Source organism: Crinia signifera, chromosome 6 (genome assembly GCF_055691185.1).
Source record: "Crinia signifera chromosome 6, ASM5569118v1, whole genome shotgun sequence".
NCBI lineage: Eukaryota > Metazoa > Chordata > Amphibia > Anura > Myobatrachidae > Crinia > Crinia signifera.
In genome coordinates this window covers 86,779,898-86,801,154 of record NC_139222.1, presented here as the reverse complement: position 1 = coordinate 86,801,154, position 21,257 = coordinate 86,779,898, and the positions used below count along the sequence as shown (strand labels likewise).

General features: G+C 44.3%; 1 protein-coding gene across 5 annotated transcripts in view; it reads right to left on the bottom strand.

The window, feature by feature from the left end:
* PARG (poly(ADP-ribose) glycohydrolase) overlaps window positions 1–21,257 on the bottom strand; it is a 98,928-nt gene that overhangs the window by 33,819 nt on the left and 43,852 nt on the right. For all 5 annotated transcript variants that reach the window (XM_083146367.1, XM_083146368.1, XM_083146370.1 and 2 more), the window contains one exon: window positions 6,581–6,741. In XM_083146367.1, coding sequence (XP_083002493.1) covers window positions 6,581–6,741 — 161 coding nt within the window. The remainder of the gene's footprint in view (window positions 1–6,580; window positions 6,742–21,257) is intronic.

Below are 21,257 nucleotides of genomic sequence, written 5' to 3'. Positions count from 1 at the left end.
CTTGTCTAGTAAGTCACTAAACCTGTTGATCCCCTTTGCAGTATCCTGCATCACCTGTATGAAAGCAGGATCTGCCTGGGTAAGAGGCAAGGAGCCAGAGGACTGCTGAGATGATGACATAGGTCTCTGAGATTCTACCAAGGCATCACCCTGTCTGTCCAGCAATTGCACTAAAGCGTTAACAGACCTGCCCAGGGCACTCGCCCACGCGGGTTCAATTTGCTCTACCCTCTGGGGTTCACTCCCCATGGGTCTCACAGCAGCGCAAGTAATACACAAACCCCCCTTGGCCATCTGCTCAGGTACAAACTTTTGTGTACAGACATTACAAGCGCTCAAAGTATTAAGGGCTCCCTCCCCCAAAACCACAGCTTGTTGCTCAGACATGATGTAAAAGTAACCACACAGTGCATACAATCTACAACAGCGCTTATACAGAGCCAATGCACCCAGTCACTTATCTGTCTGTTGGTTTCAGATGTGGGGAAACGATGCCCAGGAAATCCAAACACTCTGTCAGGATCTGTAAGCCAGCTCAGCTCCGCTGCAAGCATTCTGAAAGGCGCCAAAACAGAGTGAGGGAAGAGACCAAGTCCCTGCTGTTGCGGGGTCCGTGTCTTTTTGGCGCCAACCACCCCCAGTCAGCCGCTCCCTTAGTAGGATCTCCTAGTTCCAGTATCTCCCCCTCGACTGGGGACCACTTGGAACATGCCTGTAACACACTGCTGTCCTCTCATAACAGGAGCTCAGTGTGTAAGCTCCGCAGAAAATGGCCGCCGCCATCACGGAGCGCCTGTCCCCCATGACCCCCACCTAGCGTGAAGCCGGTTTCAGAGCGCTCCGGAGCCCAGGCAGCTTCTTAAAAGAAGCTGTAAGCGCTGCACAGGGAGGCCAGACAGCGTCTCCCCTGTGCACAGTGAGCTGACAGGACGCGCTTCTGTCAGCTCCTGCTGCGCTAGCAGTTTGAGGATTCACTAATGAGAATCCTCACACTGAGCCTACCTAGCTAGAGTGAAAAGTTAATAAAATAATAAAATACCCTAACTACTCTAATTCTTCGGCTGCTCCCGCAGCCCTTTAAAATAGCACCCACTCCAGTGGGCACCTAACACGAACTGAAGAGTCCGGGATGCAGTAGGGGAGGAGCCTACCCTCTAAAGCTTTAGGATAGGTGCCTGGCTCCTTCGGACCCTCCTACATCCCAGTGTTGAGCTGTGTCACCAGGACCATTGAAAGAGAAAACCGGTTTGGGCGACCTTCGTAGGGATTACACATTTTTGGTCATGTGAGAACACACAGAAACCCCCCCCCAAAAAAAAATGTTGTTAATATTAAATAAAACTTCATAGTTTTATTATTTAATATTAAGCTTCAACTTAAAACAGACGTAGTCACCACATTTCCCAGTAAGCTATTCAAGCGCAAAACAAAATTTATTCAGGAAAACAATTATATCTATGAATTATGGGACATGCAAATTATAATTCTGCATAAAAGTGGCTTAAATAATACACTGCTCAAAAAAATAAAGGGAACACGAACAAAACACATCCTAGATCTGAATTAAGGAAATAATCTTATTAAGTACTTTGTTGTCAGCACATTCAACTATGTAAAGAACAAAATCACACAAAAATTATCAATGGAAAGCAAATTTATTAACCCATTGAGGTCTGGATTTGGAACCCCCATCAAAATTAAAGTGGTAAAACACACTACAGGCTGATCCAACTTTTATGTAATGTCCTTAAAAAAAGTCAAAATGAGGCTCAGTAGTGTGTGTGGCCTCCACGTGCCTGTATGACCTCCCTACAACGCCTGGGCATGCTCCTGATGAGGTGGCGGACGGTCTCCCAAGGGATCTCCTCCCAGACCTGGACTACAGCATCAACCAACTCCTGGACAGTCTGGTGCAATGTGGCATTGGTGGATGGAGCGAGACATGATGTCACAGATGTGCTCAATTGGATTCACGGCTGGGAAATGGGAGGGCCAATCCATTGCATCAATGCCTTTGTCTTGCAGGAACTGCTGACACTCCAGCCACATGAGGTTTAGCATTGTTTTGCATTAGGAGGAACCCAGGGCAACCGCACCAGCATATGGTCTCACAAGGGGTCTGAGTATCTCATCTCGGTACCTAATGGCAGTCAGGCTACCTCTGGCGAGCACATGGAGGGCTGTGCAGCCCCCCAAAGAAATGCCACCGCACACCATTACTGACCCACTGCCAAACCGGTCATGCTGGAGGATGTTGCAGGCAGCTGAACGTTCTCCTTGGCGTCTCCAGACTCTTTTACGTGCTCAGTGTGAACCGGCTTTCATCTGTGAAGAGCACAGGGCGCCAGTGGTGAATTTGCCAATCTTGGCATTCTCTGGCAAATGCCAAACGTCCTGCACGGTATTGGGCTGTAAGCACAACCCCCAACGTCGGGCCCTCATACCACCCTCATGGAGTCTGTTTCTGACCATTTGAGTAGACACATGCACATTTGTGGCCTGCTGGAGGTCATTTTGGAGGGCTCTGGCAGTGCTCCTCCTGTTCCTCCTTGCACAAAGGCGGAGGTAGCGTTGCTGCTGGGTTGTTGCCCTCCTACAGCCTCCTCCACATCTCCTGATGTACTGGCCTGTCTCCTGGTAGCGCCTCCATGCTCTGGACACTATGCTGACAGACGCAGCAAACCTTCTTGCCACATCTCACATTGATGTGCCATCCTGGATGAGCTGCACTACCTGAGCCACTTGTGTGGGTTGTAGACTCCGTCTCATGCTACCACTAGTGTGAAAGCACCGCCAGCTTTCAAAAGTGACCAAAACACCAGCCAGAAAGCATGAGAGCTGAGAAGTGGTCTGTGGTCACCACCTGCAGAACTCCTCCTTTATTGGGGGTGTCTTGCTAATTGCCTATAATTTCCACCTATTGTCTATTGTTCCATTTGCACAACAGCATGCGAAATTGATTGTCAATCAGTGTTGCTTCCTAAGTGGACAGTTTGATTTCACAGAAGTGTGATTGACTTGGCATTACATTGTGTTGTTTAAAGGTGTCAATTCATCATGCTGACATTCCAATGTAATGAAAGCACCTGTTCAGTGCTTTTGCGCATTCTCGTTTAACTAGCCTCCAAGGAACCGTTGATTAAATGTGTCATGTTCCTGTGAGCAATGGCGTTTTTGACCCAAACATGTTGGAGGTGGTCTTCTTTTAATTAACAGCAATGGTGGTGCTTCATCTTTTTTCCAACAGAACAGCACCTGCAGCTAGCAGCCCTCCAGAACCAATAAAAATCCAATGCTTCCTATGTAAACGGTCATTAACCCCTTCACGACATTGCCTTTTAAGGTAATTTTTTTTTTTTTTTTCCTCCTTGCATTCAAATAAGCGTAACTTTTTTAATTTTCCGGCTATATAGACACATGAGGGCTTTTTTTTTGCGGGACAAGTTGTACTTTGTAATGGTACCATTTACTATACCGTATAATATTCTGGGGAATCAGGAAATAATTCAATGTGGGGTAAAAAAAAAAAAAAAACGCCATTGCACAATTTTGCGCTGGTTACGGTTTTTTTGGAGTTCATAGTTCGTTTAAAATGATGGGTTATCTTTATTCTATGGGTCGTTACGATTCTGGTGATACCAAACTTATATAGTTTTCGTTATGTTTTACCACTAAAAAAAAAAATCGCAACTTTTACGGTTTTTCTAATTTGCGTTGCGTCGCCATGTTCTGCGGCTTATAACTTTTTTATTTTTCCACCTACGGACCTGGGTGAGGGCTCATTTTTTGCGGGCTGAAGTGTACTTTTTAATTAATACCATTATGGGATATGGGCGACTTTCTGATCTCTTTTAGTTATTTTTTTTTGGGTACGCGATGCGACCAAAAAACGTAGTTTTGGCGTTGGGGATTATTTTTCGTTTACGCCTTTAACCGTGCGGGATAACTAATGTTATATTTTAATAGATCGGACTTTTAGGAACGCGGCGATACCAAATATGTTTATTTTTTTTATTTTTTATTTATTTTTATTTGGGAAATGGGGAAAGGGGGGTGATTTGAACTTTTAATATTTTTTTATTTTTTTTTTATTTTTAAACTTTATTTTTTTTTTTTTTTACTTTTACTACAAGGCCCCCTAGTGTACTTGACCACTAGGGGGCGCGATCGCCTGTACTAGGTTCAGCCATAGAGCTCTATGGCTGAACGTAGTGATTTTATGCACTTCCTATTACATCCTGCCTGAGGCAGGATGTAATAGGTATGCACACACGGCCAGCACAGGGGTCTACATTAGACCCCTGGCTACCATGGCAACCGATCGGCACCCTCCGATCTCGCTGCGGGGGGCCCCGATCGGCGCCGGAGGGGGGCGCCCCCCCTCCGATCAGCTATTTAAGCACTGCGGGCGCTTTGCCCGCGGTGCTTAAAGGGTTAAACGGCCACGATCGGCGAACTCGCCGCTCGTGGCCGTGAGAGCAGGGACCTGGCTGTAATATACAGCCATTACCTGCTCTCTTTCAAGCCAGCTCACTCCGTTAGCTGGCTTGATTCCCCCGCAACCGACATATGACGTATATATACACGTCATATGTCGTGAAGGGGTTAAGCACTTAAACCCAGTTTTAAAAACACAAACAAACAAAAGCACCCTGAGACAGCATGTTTGTGTGTTTACACACCCACTGTCATTAGAACAATAGGGTTAAGCAAAACTTAGAACTATGACTAACTGCACAAATAGATAACATGCACCTATACAAACTTCCACTGGAGTGCAGATTGCCAAATGAACTTGTTCTATTTCAGTATGTATGAAACATTTCAAAACAGTTGGGAACTATATATTTGATTGTACAGTATATGTCAAATTAAATAAGGAATGTAGACTAAAGTTATCTATTTACTGTCAGTTGTATTCTGCTGGCAGGGAACACTCCCCCTCCCATTCCCTGACAATGAGATGTGCGCACTCATCTGCTCAGCGGGAGTTGTGAATGAAGAAATTCAAATGTTCAGAATATTTCCAATTAAGGGACATTGATAAATACATTGAGCAGCAAGACCAGGCTTTTTCTGAAATGGAGTCACTGACAAATTACTGAGAGATTTTTCCTTCAGTGAGTCAGATCCATATTTATTTCTTTGTCTTGTAAGAGCTTCTGTCAGCTGCCACGTACCATGCTCCAATATAACAAGGAGACAGATACAGCCGTCCCAACTGCCAGCCAAGGATAAGACTTGTTTATGCTCCTTGTTCCATCTTTTAGGGATCAACACTAATCAAATCAGAGATCTTTTAATAGATATTTAGGCATACAGAATACTGTAGCGCAGACAGAACAAAAGGTTTAGAAGCCATCAAGTTTACTCAATATATAAAAGCAGTCTGTGTTTGGAATCCAAGGTGGGATAAACCATTCACTGAGAGAAGCTCAAGATGCTGATAGTCTAAATCAGTGGTAGCCAACTCCAGTCCTCGAGAGCTACCAACAGTTCACGTTTACCAGCTCACCTCGCAGGTGCACAGGTGCACTCATTACTGACTGACACATTATAAAAGATCCACAGGTGGAGCTAATTAATTCACTTGTGATTCTGTGAGGAGACCTGGAAAACATTAACTGTTGGTAGCTCTCGAGGACTGGAGTTGGCTACCCCTGGTCTAAACCTATAGTTCTCAGTCTCAAATCTTGACCGTTATATTGGCTGTTCAATTAAAAGGCCAATATATATTGCCAGTCCATTGGCCAGTGTGTACCAGCGATATGTCTTAAATACACCAGTCACAGACATCGCATCAGCGGTGTAGCAGAGCCGATCCCCAATATATCACAGCATTGTGCTGTGTGTACGGGCGATCCGCCAATACTTGCTGCACAAGCTGGCAGTGATTGACAGTGCAACAGAGTGGGCGCATGAGCATGCCCACCCAGTTATGATGTCAGTCATGACTTATTGCAGAACACAATGCCCAATGAGTCTAGAGCTATATATGCAGATATATTGATCTGCAGATAGATCTTTAGGTGAGTATCCAGCTTTTCTGTCTGCAGTAGCAGGTTGATTAATGACTGAACATGCGAAATATCCTTAACTGTGCATAGTTAACAAATCAACAAAACATGACCTGCTGAGGGTACTTGAGGACTAGATTTGAGAACTCATTGTTTACGGCCCCCATACACTATGCGATTTGGGCCAGATTTCACCCGCGTCGGATGGATTGGGCCAAGAAAATCGTCCCAAATCACATGTGTAGCCATCCCGTCTCACCCGATACGCATCGGATCGGAGTCGGGAGGTCGGGCTGACTGCACATAAGATTTGCTCAATCTTATGTGCAACCTCTGGGCAGTGGACGATCAGAAGCGGCGGGTGGGGGATGCCGGCGACCCTGCAAGGGGAACGTAGAGCTGGGCAGGAGGAGCAAGGAGCTGCAAGAAATAAAAAAAAACAATACAAATGAATGGGCAGCCAGTGATTGCCTGAGAGCTCTCTCAGCCAATTGCGGATTGGCTGAGAGGAAGGATTTAGGCTGCATTTCACCTAAGGCCAGCACATGGAGAGTGACAACTACCTGTTGAAGTTTATATCAGGGTATGTAGAGTACTCAGACTTTGGTTTTTTCGTATTCCTCCGTGGGAATGTGCAGAAGAAAGCATTGGCCAGAAGACAAGATATCTGCTCCTGTGACATGGTGATGGAGTGAGTCATTCCCTTCTTCAGCAGTGGGATGGGCTGCAACAGAGACAAAATGGTCAGTGATTACACTATTTAGCAATTTGGAAAACATGAACAGGGAATTGGACTGACCCAATAATAGTAATTTAGTGTTTTTAGCTGGTCCCTAAATCAACAGCCCCATTACAGTGGAAAGCCATTTATCCTGGATGATTGGTTAAAGGGGCTGTTCTTTGACAAATTGCGGATTTACAATCAATAAAAATAATACGAGGACCTTGGACTTCTAGTGAACAACCAATATCCGTGCAAACGTAGGTACATTAATAAATTGGTATAAAATATGAAGGTGTATATAAACCCCACATTTTCATGACTTACTATGATCTTAAAAAAAATAAAAAAATTAAATAATTAAATCTCACACACTATAAAATAATAGATACAGATAGATATGAAAATCTGCACTCCAATCCAGTCAGTGTCGAAAGTGGGGTGGCTCCACATAGTGTACCATATACAGGAATCCAGGTATAGACCAAACCAAGATCTAAATAGAAAGCACTCTCCAAACTTCAATATGAATAGCCAAAAACGGTTTTAATACATCACCACAGTAGTAAATCGACATTTTGGACTGATACAGTAGTTTTTCAAATACAGCACAAAGAACAGCATGACAGCAGTGCAGAGGGCAGTGTAGTGTGCTATGCCTGGGTGCCCCCTTACATGGTCAGCTAGACAAGGTAAATCAGAACAGCTGTGTAGTCATCATTATAGTGGCCCAGAATACTCAGACTCCAACATACCTAAACTGCGCACCAGTCATGTATATATACAGCGTGTAAAACTATATGCTGCACCCGCAGGGTAATGGGCATCTATCTATCTATCTATCTATCTATATCTATATCTAGGCACAGGTTATCCACACTCCAATCAATCTTATACATCCAGAATGTGCTCAACTCCAAGGTACATAGGGACAGATGTATTAACAAGAAATAAATGCAAGGGTGATAAAGAGAGATAAACGTCCGGCCAATCAGCTCTTTACTGACTTTTTTCAAACACAGCCTGTAACATGGCAGTTAGCAGGTGATTGGCTGGGCATGTATCTCTCATCACCCTCACATTTATCTCTTGTTAAAGACTCACCATTTAGCAGAATGATTTGTAAAAAGTCTTACGTTTTTTATTGTAACATAGTAGCAATATTGGCCTGTCAACGTTTTGGTCCGTATCTCAGACCTTTAAGACATCAGGTCATACATAACAAAGAGATCTTTGTTAAATGATAAATTAGACATTACATATGATGGCCAGCAGGCCACATACTCCACAGAATTGCATAGTTTTAAAGTATCAGAATTATTTTCACAGCACCCCTTGGACAAAAAGTATCTTATTGAGAATTGCAGTAAAATGATTAGCTATTGGTGCTTAGCTATACTCCTTAGGTTCAGTAAAGTGGCTGTGATATAGGTGGGCTTCTATGGCCACATTATTTATAATTGGCAGCCTTAGTTTTGCCTGTCACAATGACCAGAAATACTTTAATTTGATCGTTGACCACCATCCACTGGCACCCCTGCAAGTGCCCGGTGGTACACAGTTTGGGAAACAACAAGAGGACAATCTACTTTTAAGTCTCAGTTCAAAATGGAGGGGACTGCTTGGAGGTCCTCCAAGTGTATCATATCTGTAAATCCGATATTTCCTAAGGTTTAAAAAATATAAGCCATTCCTATATCCACCATACGTGTAAAGGATCATACCACTTGGAGAGCTCAAACACTGTAAATGAATGTGCAATAGAGCAGCGGAGGCTTTAAAACACAGTGTAAATGAATGCACCCTTACTGGATTTTGATAAGATCTACAATAATCAACGCTAAGTAAACTAAAAAGGGCCTCCTATTAGACAGTCTGCCAGGTCATACTCTAAAGGTATTAGAACACTATGGGGGGTAATCAATCAGTGCCAATATTTCTGACAGTAGGAAATAATCTGCACTTTTCGACGATATTAAGTTAAATTTACAAAAATGACCTATTCAATCTATCCAACAACTAGAATGGTTCCAGGAAAGGCAGTGGATCATCGAGAACGGCAACAAATTAGACAATTTAGCTGCATATTCTATAATGCAAATTCAAGCTTTTTTCAAAGTAGAATCTGCATTGTTGAAAACTGCTGCTAAATTGTCCAATCTTCAGCCGAATTGAATAGGTTTGCTCCGACGTCTCCGACTACCGGAAATATCGGCATACATTGAATACTCCCCTATACTGCAGAATGATTTAGAATTTGTTAATGATTAACTTTTTTTAAAGCTCTTATGAAGCAAGTGCGGCCAGTGTCCATTGTGCATGTAGGCTGCCTGACACAAGCCTCATGCCACAAGCCAAGGGGGAATACCAGGGCAAATATAATGGCAAGTTGTCCCATCTATTGCACTGTGCCCTCTGTACTGGATGCCAGAAGACTTGGAGCCATCTAACAATTTAATCTGGAAACCCCAGATAAAGCAATCCAACCAGCCTGAGATGATCAGTGCTAATGTAAACAGATAATCTTGGTGGAATCATCTTTTTGATTTAATATGCTAAACAGAACAAGCACAAAATTTACGTTAATTCTATCAAGTAAAAGGCCAACGCTGCTCCTCACCCCTAAGTGGCGAAATGTAAGTGTTTTGCGCACCTACGGCCACTAGATGGTGCCCCGACAGAGCAATTCTAGCATTGCTCAGGAGCACACAGCCGCCATCGCTGACTAGTAGTAGTACGTTTATTTATAAGGTGCCGCAAAGTGTCCGCAGCGCCGTACATAGCAAACAAAAAACAAATTACAAGGTAACGTACAGGGTGTGTTGAAAAATACAGTATGAATAGGGGTATAGCTGGTAGAACTAAAATCAGCATCAGTTCAGAAGTAGGTGTCAAAATTGTCGAGGAGACTGAAGATGAAGTAGAGGAAGGGAAGAACAGGACAGGAGCACAGGTGGAGAAAGGGGTGTACACACGGGGAGATTTTGACTAATGGACAATTTTGACTAAGCAATTTTGGGAGAGATTTTGGCTAGTTGCACTGGAGATTTCGACTAAGCGATTTTGTCTAAGCAATGATAGACTATGATCTAGTCAAAATTGCCTTGCCTGCACAGTCAATCTATGCTAAGCAATCTATGCTAGACAATATTGACTAAGCAGGAGAAAAATAGGGAGATTTTGGCTAACCTTCTAGGAGATTTTGACTATCTAGTCAAAATCTCGTGTTAAAAGTTCTCCGTGTGTACACCCCTTAAGATCAGAAGATTTAGAAAAAGATCCACGGAAGCGCGCATCGGACCAATATCGGCTGATTTTCAATTATCTGTAAACATCGGATGATATAATCGACCGATTTATCAGAAATCGGCCAATCGCCAAAAAAATCATTCTAGTGTGTGGGCACCTTGACACAGTTTATCCAATATGAGCCATTATATATCTGAAGCAGGCTACTGGCTTTCTACAACTGAGCTGTGAATACAAAGAACTAGGTGCCACTTGAAATACCAAAATAAGAAAACAATATAACAAAACAGTCAAATGAAAAGAATGGTGGCTTATCTGTATGCACATGCATAAGAGAAGCGTGTGACTGCACCTCTGCTCTAGACTTTTTGCGGTGTCTGGCAATGTAACAATGTATGCTTAATATGACTTGTGCCACTATAATAAACACACAGGGTTCATACCTGGTGAATATTTTCATGTGTCAGAATGAAACAAAAGAGCAGAGAACAAGGAACCCAACAGACAGTATACTGACAGGGCAGTAACTCCCAGCAATGGGATATTAACGTAAATCACAGAAGTCCCATGCTTCATTAGCTGGTGTCAGCCACGAGAAAAGTACTGCTGTGATCTGAATTAGAGACTGCGCCAACACATGTTCAAACTTTCTAATGCTCAGTTTTCCCCACCATTATGACAGAAAGGAATTGAGTAACGGTGAAAAAGAAGAATACATTTGCGTGAAGGTGGTAGGGAAGAATGAAAGTAATGCTCTTCAGACAGACATACTTAAAGCTATTGCAGCAGGGGGCGAATACATTTTGTATTGATTTACACTCTAGTCAGTTTCAGGTATGATAATGTGGAATAAAACAAACTAAACTATATTTTTCAACGCAATCTCGGATTCATAAACGTGTACTGAATGCATTAAATACACACAGGATATCCTTTTAAAGAACAGCATTTTTCCGAATACATTATATTTAATATATTTCTGTGTGCTCTATTGAATCATTAATTTTATAATTACAGGCCATGCTCTTATAAAATTTCCCTAATCAGGATAGACACCCAATGTACATTGAACTCTACAGCTCCATTTTTGTCAAAAACCGATTCCATGTGTGATAATTGTGTATTAAACATCCTAGATCTCATGGGTAAAAGGATTGCATTAAGCAGTTTGTGGCAAATCTATCGCTATACTTAAGGATCAAAAGGATGAAAAAAAATCAAATATATAGAAATCAAAATGAAAAACGTACTAAGAGTACATACAAGACAAATAAAAATTTTAGAAATACAAATTGAATGCATATTTTGGAAAATAAAATAGTCTCACACACACACACACAGCTCTTCCTATAAAGAAATCACCACCGTCCCAGTGCTACAGAGGCTGAGAGCGCGATTGGCTGAGCTATGCGTCTCCATGGAGACGCATAGCTCAGCCAATCAGGACTGAGCTATGCGTCTCCATGGAGACGTATCGGCCAATCGCGCTCTCAGCCTCTGTAGCTACAGAAGCTGTTAGAGGCAAAGGAGAAAGCCGGTTCTCCCCGCTGCCTGTCAGTGCGGGGGGAGCCGGCTGTGAAGCAGCCAGACCAGCGCTGGATCCAGGAATGGTAAGTAACGCTGGTGTAAAAGTGAGGTGTGTGTGTAATAAACTTTTACTTCTCTGTGTGTGTGTTTTTTATAAACATTCTTTTTACAGGTGGACTAAAAGTCCCAGCGGGCCCATTAATGCCCCGCATGCTGGGACTTGTGGTTCTCCAAGTCCCAGCATGCGGGGGAGGTCTGCTGGCACTTGTAGTTCTCCGGTATAAAGCAATGTAACGCATGATCGATTTAACCCTATCAGGCCGGCGTCCACTGGCCACGGACGCCGGTGACAGCCCCGGGCTTCAGCCCTGGACGGGTGAAGCCTGGGGGGGGGGGACCCCACTCCTCCAGGTACCCCGTCCAAGGCTGACCAGCCACGGTGCTCATGTTTTGGCCGGGGGACCTTGTATAAAAAGTGTCCCCCGGCTGTGGCATGACACCGCGGGCTGTTGGAGCCCGGTGCTGGTTTCAAAATACGGGGGACCCCCAGATTTTTTGTCCCCCGTATTTTTGGAACCAGGACCGGTCCAAGAGTCCGGGGCTGGTTTCAGAAATACGGGGGACCCCTATGCTTTTTGTCCCCCGTATTTTTGGAACCAGGTCCGGCTCAATGAGCCCGGGGCTGGTTATGCTTAGGAGGGGGGACCCCATGCCGTTTTTTGTAAAACTTTTTTTTTTTAGCACAAAATCGCATTTATGAAAATGCGCACATTTTCATGACTGAAAATGCACACATTTTCATGACTAAAAATCGCCCGAAATTGCGGCAAATCGCATTTTTTGCCGCAAATTCGCATCTCATTACATATGCGAATTTGCGGCAAAAAATGCGATTTTTAAAGGTGTGATTTTTTTTTAGTCTAAAAAATCGCACCCTATTACATTTCGCCCAAAGTGCGCTCAATATAAAGTTGTCCGGCAATTCTCAGCTTTACAACTGGTTCCTTTGTCTGCTGGGCAGAGAGAGTCACTGGGCCTGGGGAGAGACAGTGAGGCCTGAGGCTGGAGTTGGGCCCTCCCTGAATTTCTACACGGTGCCACCGATTGACTGATCCTACCTCCTCCTTCCGTGTAACATAGGGGGTACCTCAGAATTGGGTGGGTGCCGGTGCCGATGGGGGAGGAGAGCTGCGCGCCAGCGGCCGGGTCCTATGACGCATTCTGGGCGCCGTGGGCAGAGCTGACACTTTTGGCTGTCCAGAGCCGGGCTGGGTCCCCATCCTCCTCGCCGGTTCCGTCTCCTCAGTGCGGGGGTCGTGGCGGTGTCCTCGTGGCGACTGTGCGCCGGGGGCTGGGCTGACTCCTGCGGCCAATCCTGAGCCGCATCCAGAGCCGGGTCCCCCTCCTCCACGTCCCTTCCGTCTCTGCAGTGCGGGTGCTGTGGCGGTGCCCTGTCTTGGCTGGGGGGGCTTCTTCTCTGCCCTCTCCCCGTCCACGGGGCGCCCTTTCTCCAGGGGCCGAGGATGGAAGCTCCGGTGGACAGGAGCCAATTCTTTCATTCATTTGCATGTTCTTCTCAAGAGAACTGTGCTTCCATGAGCCGAGTTCTGCCATAGCTTTCTAGTAAGTGCAGTGTTCCTCCCGGCTGGCGTGGAGATCTGTTTGCACTGTATTCTCACATAGACCCCTGCAACATGCCTCTGTCAGTGTTTCACTCTGCTGTGCACTGCTCTCAGTACAGCATCCTCTGCAATAGGTCGGACAAGTCTCCACGCCTAGCTTCACTTATAAAAACTAGGCACCGGTACAGCTATGATAAATTCTGTCACTTCACTGCTTCCTGCCACACAGGACAGTGCTTGTCCTCAGCTGACCAACACAGCTAACAGCTCTCCCTATAAAGAGAGTTCCCTGGGCACTACTGAGCTGCCAATACAATGTTGCTTCTCTTGAAGTAATTGCTCTGCATGAGCTCCCTAATGGTTCCCTCTCCAGTTCTTCTGACCACCTATCCAGAGTTAGTTCTGCCAGTTTCAGTACAATAAAGTTTCATTGCTCTCTCTCTATTTATGCCTTCTGTCTCACCTTAGGACACTACAGGACAAGGGATCAGCCATGCCAGCTTCCTCTAACCTTTGACTCTGCCAGCTCCTGCCACACACATCTTCCCCAGACAGACTTAAAACTCATATGTGACGATGCTTAGGTTTGACACAAAATATGAACAGTGGTAAGATGTAGATTGACTTAGACTTAATGAATTGTCATTGGCGCTGGTAGAGTAAGCTTGCCAGCACTGATAGCCAAAAGGCAAGGAATTTCCAACAACAGCATGCCACTGGCATTATCAATTGGGTAGTGCAATGGTTGAAGGCCTGGATTAAAGAAGAGGGGTGGTTCTCATAGCAAATTGTAAAGGCCAAAAAAACAATTTTGTGGACAACTCTCAAAAACTGCAGCCAACAAAATGTATATTGGATAGAATATAAGAAATAGAGATATCTGCATTAAGGTCATGACCACCCCCTGCTAATACAACTTGTATTTGGCTTTAGCTACAATGCCCTAACTAGTTTATCACAAAATATCCAATTCAACACATAATACAGACTATGACAGTTTGGATAAGTGTTCCCCCCTCTCTGCAGCCACCAGATTCGAGTAGGGTCAGCATGCGGATATTGCCATATAAACCCAGCAGTTTTTCTCTGCAGACACCTGGAAGTCATTTGTAGGCGGGAAAATGCATCAAAGACCCTACTGTGAAGAGCCTGAAAAAGCCCTGTGAACTACTTCCAGATTAGGCTGCATTCCGGGAGAGCACCAGCAGCTGGAAAAAGGCACAGGAGAGGCTGACAGGCATCACTGGACTGGTTCTAACACCCAAGCAAGTGGAAGCAGCAAAGCAGCAGACCTATAAACTTTTAACTATTAAATTTAATAAGGATGGATGCTTTGAACTATTATATTTAATAAGGATGAATACGAAGATGCATGTCATCAACCTTGTTGCTGTGGGAGAGTAACTGTGGTAGCACAAGAAGTTGTGCTGTATGAGTGCACACTATAAAGAGACTTTTTGTTTTTATGTTTACTGTATTGTAATGATGAATTCAATAAAATTTAACTTTTAATAAACATTCTTTAAAAAATTCCCCTTTGTCTTGATTCCTTTTTATTATTGTAGGAACAAAAGAGGATTGATTCTTTGTAGGTGAAATAAAGAGTTTAAAATCATATACATATAGACATGGTGCTCATACCAAGAAATGAGAAGATGTGAAGAATAGAGTATTAAAAAATGTCAGAGCCCGTTGTCTGCTGCACTGTATTTGATTATTTGGGAGTATCTCTTGGGTCTGTTGTGTCTATGCACTATTGCCTTGAATTGGCTTACAGCCCAGTTTTCCTCCTTTGATGTATCTTATACAGGGATAAATGCTAGTTGATTCTCTTTTATTTCCAATAGTTGGCATCTAGCATAGCATTTTCCTCTTTCAGAGAGAGGTGTGTGTTGGATTTTAATTTAGATTTTAGCTCCCTCAGAGCTTAGAGTTGTGTTGCCCCAATTGGTGATTTTTAAGAGGCAATTCTGATGTTTTCCAATTTCTGTGTGTAGTTTTTACTAGCACGTCACTTTTGGAATTCAATTTCATGTGTGTTTGTGGGATTTTATTACGGGTTTGTTTTTATATAATTTATATGTAACAACCTGTAGGGCTGGGGTTTTTTCCCCCCCTTTTATTTATTTTAGTTTTTTTTTTGCCAGCAGTGGCTTGCACTCCCCTGTCTGGGTGAATGCTAGTACTGATTTTACTTAAATAGTTTTTTTACAGGTTTGTTTCTTATATAGTCTATATGTAACACCCTATAGGGCTGGGTATTTTTCCCTTGTTTATTTTAGGGTTTTTTCCAGCAGTGGTTTGCACTCCCCTGTCTGGGTAAATGCTGGCACTGATTCCCTATGTATACACACAGATTTATGTTTTTATCATATTCCAATAGTATATTTTTATTTACACACTTATTTGTATGTAAGTTCACAGGTTAATTCTCCCAATCTAGGTGAGCATCAACGCTGTTTTCCTCCACACACACCTCAGTTTCTCTCTTAATTTACATCATATACATTTGTATAATTTTTTGCAGCTAGAGGTTGGGCTCTGATAGCTCGACGCGCATTTCACCTAATGAGGCTTTTTCATTGAGACCTAATGAGGCTTGAAAAAGCCTCATTAGGTGAAACGCGCGTCGAGCTATCAGAGCCCGACCTCTAGCTGCAAAAAATGATACAAATGTATATGATGTAAATTAAGAGAGAAACTGAGGTGTGTGTGTGGAGGAAAACAGCGTTGATGCTCACCTAGATTGGGAGAATCAACCTGTGAACTTATATACAAATAAGTGTGTAAATAAAAATATACTATTGGAATATGATAAAAACATAAATCTGTGTGTATACATAGGGAATCAGTGCCAGCATTTACCCAGACAGGGGAGTGCAAACCACTGCTGGAAAAAACCCTAAAATAAACAAGGGAAAAATACCCAGCCCTACAGGGTGTTACATATAGACTATATAAGAAACCAACCTGTAAAAAAACTATTTAAGTAAAATCAGTACTAGCATTCACCCAGACAGGGGAGTGCAAGCCACTGCTGGCAAAAAAAACCTAAAATAAATAAAAGGGGGGAAAAAAACCCAGCCCTACAGGTTGTTACATATAAATTATATAAAAACAAACCCGTAATAAAATCCCACAAACACACATGAAATTGAATTCCAAAAGTGACATGTGCTAGTAAAAACTAAACACACAGAAATTGAAAAACATCAGAATTGCCTCTTAAAAATCACCAATTGGGGCAACACAACTCTAAGCTCTGAGGGAGCTAAAATCTAAATTAAAATCCAACACACACCTCTCTCTGAAAGAGGAAAATGCTATGCTAGATGCCAACTATTGAAAATAAAATAGAATCAACTAGCATTTATCCCTGTATAAGATACATCAAAGGAGGAAAACTGGGCTGTAAGCCAATTCAAGGCAATAGTGCATAGACACAATAGACCCAAGAGATACTCCCAAATAATCAAATACAGTGCAGCAGACAACGGGCTCTGACATTTTTTTAATACTCTATTCTTCACATCTTCTCATTTCTTGGTATGAGCACCATGTCTATATGTATATGATTTTAAACTCTTTATTTCACCTACAAAGAATCAATCCTCTTTTGTTCCTACATCTTTTTTGCACAACTTCTTGTGCTACCACAGTTTCTCTGTATACCCTAGTTACCCTGAGTGGCACCCCCGCGAGTGATATAAAAATAGCGGGCAACACGGGTCCAAATAACACTAGTGATCCATTTAGAGTGTGCAGACAATCTCCCTACCCGTCCTCTCCCCACTTATTTGCTGTGGGAGAGTGCAATTTCTTCACCATATTAATCTAACTCTGCTGTGATATTAACCCAAATCTGCTGTGGCAGAGCAGTATTTATAAAGGCACAATTCATTCCATTATATCATCTTGCTTGGACTGTGATTGTTGTGAGAGAACAATATGCTGTACATTTAACCACTAATCCATATCAAGCCGAAAAAGGAGGGAAAAAAAATGTCGTTGCACATGCTAATAATATTCAGCTTTTTGTTCTGCTACTAATCCAATCCAGCTGTGAGAGCTGTGAATACGAACACTGATTAACCCTTGTTTAAATAAAAATTTTGGAAATTGACATTTAGGATAAATTTTATATTTAATGGGCTTAAGCTAAAATTTTATGTAATAATTTTTATGGTTTTCTACCGGCCGGTCTATTAAAGAAATTGTAATTATTTGTATTGTTTAGTAAATTGAATTTGCTTCAATCTCGGACTTCCGCTTCCGGCTGCATGGGAGAAGCTGCCTGATTCCGCAGCTCCGGGCAGATCCCGATCAACAGACACACAGAGGACACTTACATGTCCTCGACCACCTTTGCCTCCTTGTCCAACACCCCCTGGACATACTGAACCATCCTGGGCCCCGCAGACCCCATCCCTGCACCGTACGGAGGCACGGAGCACTCAGTGACGTCACTTCCCACCCGGCGCCATCACAGCACAGCGCCTAGAGAACCCCAATCCAGCACAGTTGAAGAAGCGCACGGAGTACAAGCCGCCTCACACCAGCTGCGATCCACTGGAAAGTCTTCGGCATTATCCCTCAGGTGCCGCACATCCAGCACAGGCTCCACACGCACCCGGCGATGTCATCATCCTCCCAGCACCATTTTGAAGCAGCGCCTACAGAGATAACGGGTCTTCCACGCTTCAGCTGCTAGAGAGACCCAGGGCGAGCACCACTCAGAGGTACAGTGCACACAAAGGCTACACCAGCCACCATTCCACCGACGCCACTCAGTAGTCACGGGTGCTATCCATCTACGCTACACTACACTTTTTCTTTGTGGGCCTGCAACCTCCTACCCCAGACCCCAACACCTCTACAGGCTCCCTGAGGATAAAGCATACCTAAGGGGAACAGAAGTGGGCTATACCTCTCACAAGCTCCTTACTGGCATTTTCCAGACCTTGCTATAGCAGGGAAGACCCCCCTCCATACCTCAGTGTAAACATCAAGAACAGTGTTACCCGACAAAGCCACAGTCCTTAGATCAGTCGTTGAGACACCTTTAAATAATAAGGGGCTCATTCAGATACACCTTACACAGATGGATCAATCCCTCATAGTAGGGAAGCAAAACAAGCAAGCCCAAACAAGGAACGAAAAACGCAGAGCTGAGCACACTATGGCTCCAGAGGAGGAAGATGATATTACCCCCCTCTCTCCTGCTTCTAAGAAATCTGCAGCTGCTTCTGGTGACTCTGATACACCACAGAATCGTAGAGACCCTGCCTCCCCTGTAACTTACAGAGACATTGTGGATGCGATAAAATCCACTATGGCCCCCTTATTAACCAAAGCAGTTCAGGAAATTTCCCAACAACTTCAACAACTTACCACCAGAGTGTCCACTAATGAGAATAGGCTGGGTGCACTTTCCCATGATATGCATACAGTGCAAAAAGATATAATCAGACTCCAGAAAGATAATTATCAGCTCTGGAATAAGGTTGATGAGATGGAAAACCGTTTCAGGAGGAACAATATCAGAGTAGTAGGCCTCCCAGAAGAAGTTAAGGGCCCCGCACTCACAGATTTCGTCACCAAGAAACTACCTGACCTGCTAGGCATAACAGCTGAATGCAAAGATCTAGTGCAGGGCTGGGCAATTGCGGCCCTCCAGATGTTGATGAACTACACATAGTGTTCCTTCTAGGAACCAAACGGGGCAGGGCGCTGGAGGGGCGGACCGGGCACGCCAACGTCACAATTAAGGGGGCGTGCCCGGGCCGCCGCGTCACTGAAGGGGGCGTGCCCGTGCCACCGCGTCACTGAAGGGGGTGTGCCCGGGCCGCCGCGACACTGAAGGGGGCGTGCCTGGCCGTAACTAAGTCCAGAGCTGTCGGGAAAGCGCCGTGCACCGCAATCTATGGCGGCGCTGGGCTTCACCGGTGAACTCCGGCGGGCAGGCAGCAGGCTGTTTTAGCTGGGCGCTTCTAGAGGGGCAGGGCGCATTCTGCCCTTTAAAAATCGGGCAGGGCGCAGCGCCCCGCTAAAACAGCCTAGCGGGAACACTATACACATCCCAGTATGCTTTGCATTAGTTTTGCTATGTGGCCATGCTGAAACTGATGCAAGGCATGCTGGGATGTGTAGTTCATCAACATCTGGAGGGCCGCAATTGCCCAGCCCTGATCTAGTGGTTGAAAGAGTACACCGGATAGGATATCTACCCAAACACAATGATCCCAGACCAAGACCCGTTCTGTTTTGATGTTTAAATTACCTACACAAGGTGGTGTTCTGGAGAGCCTCCCGAAAAATCCAGACCCTTACGTGGAAGGGAAACCGTTTACGCATATTCCAGGACTTCTCTGTAGAATTGTCTAAGCAGAGGAAAGCATTCTCCTCTATTTGCACCCACCTGGTTGAAAAGAAACTGAAATTTGCGCTGATGTACCCTGCCCATCTGAGAATCTTCATTAAGGATACACACTATGACTTTTCAGACCCAGAGGATTCATTCGAGAAAAACTATCCCCATCATCGGCAGATAACAGATAAATGATCTGAACACAAGATACAAAGAACTCCCTCTTTACTGAAACTTCTTACCCCAAAAAGACTCCAGCAGTGGATTCATCTTTGACAATTGGCGTTTGATGCTCTGTGCACAACCCTCCTCTATCACATCCTCCTCATCCCCCAACCCCCCATTTATTTCCTAGGTTAATATAGATCTCAGGCCATAAGGGTCATAAATTAGTTCTTTCGCTGGATAAATGGCAAAAAATAGGAATTTAATACCTACCGGTAATTCCTTTTCACGTAGTCCTTATGGGATACTGGGAATGGTCTTAAGACATTGGGTATTAGAGGGTATCCGCAGGAGACAGGCACATCTATAACTTTGAAGCTGGGTGTGCTGGCTCCTCCCCTCTGATTCCCCACCCAGGAACCAGTTAATGGAAAAACTGTGCCCGAAGGAGAATGTACATATGAGAGGAATACTTTATATGTCACCTATGTAAACATAAGTGTGAATAGTGTGGTGAGATTTATGCCAGCACACCCACATTCATTCAAAAATAAAAACAACTATAATACCATCAACTGGATGGATTTTCTTTAACAGAGGTCACTGAACTAGACCTTAGAAACAGAAGACACTAGGTTAACTTCTGAACTTTTATAAACAGAATAAATCTGCAGCCAGACCCCCGCACAGGGCGGGCGCCCAGTATCCCATAAGGACTACGTGAAAAGGAATTACCGGTAGGTATTAAATTCCTATTTTCACTAACGTCCTTGATGGGATACTGGGAATGGTCTTAAGACATTGGGGATGTCCCAAAGCTTCCAGAACGGGAGGGTACGTGCGGAGACTGCTGCAGTACTGCCTGCCCAAACTGGGTATCATCTTTGGCTAAGGCATCAAACTTGTAAAATTTTACAAAGGTGTGTTGCCCTGACCATGTAGCAGCTCTACAGAGCTGCAGAGCTGACACACCCCGAGCAGCCGCCCAGGATGCGCCCACCGCTCTGGTGGAATGAGCCTTTAAAACCGGAGGTGCCGGCATGCCAGCCGTCACATAGGCTTGTTGGATTGTAGTTCTAATCCATCTGGCAATAGATTGCTTAGATGCAGGGTGTCCTTTCTTTTGTGCGTCATACAGAATGAATAGACAATCTGTCTTCCTGATTCTTGACGTCCTCTGGACGTACACACGCAAGACACGCACCACATCCAGGGATACCGGAATATCCGGCGAACCAGATGCAGACGGGACTACAATCGGCTGATTAAGGTGAAAGGAAGAGATCACCTTAGGAAGAAATCGCGGGTTAGTTCTCAACTCCGCTCTGTCCGAATGAAAAATTAGATAGGGGCTCTTACAGGAAAGGGCTCCCAATTCGGACACTCTTCTAGCCGAGGCTAGGGCCAAAAGGACCACCGCCTTCCAGGTGATATACCGCAGTTCTATCGACTCCAACGGTTCAAACCAGGAGGATTGAAGAAAATTAAGAACAACATCCAAACTCCAAGGAGGAGTAGGAGGTACAAAGGGAGGCTGGATGTGAAGCACTCCCTGAAGGAATGTTTGTACTTCCGGGATGGTAGCCAAT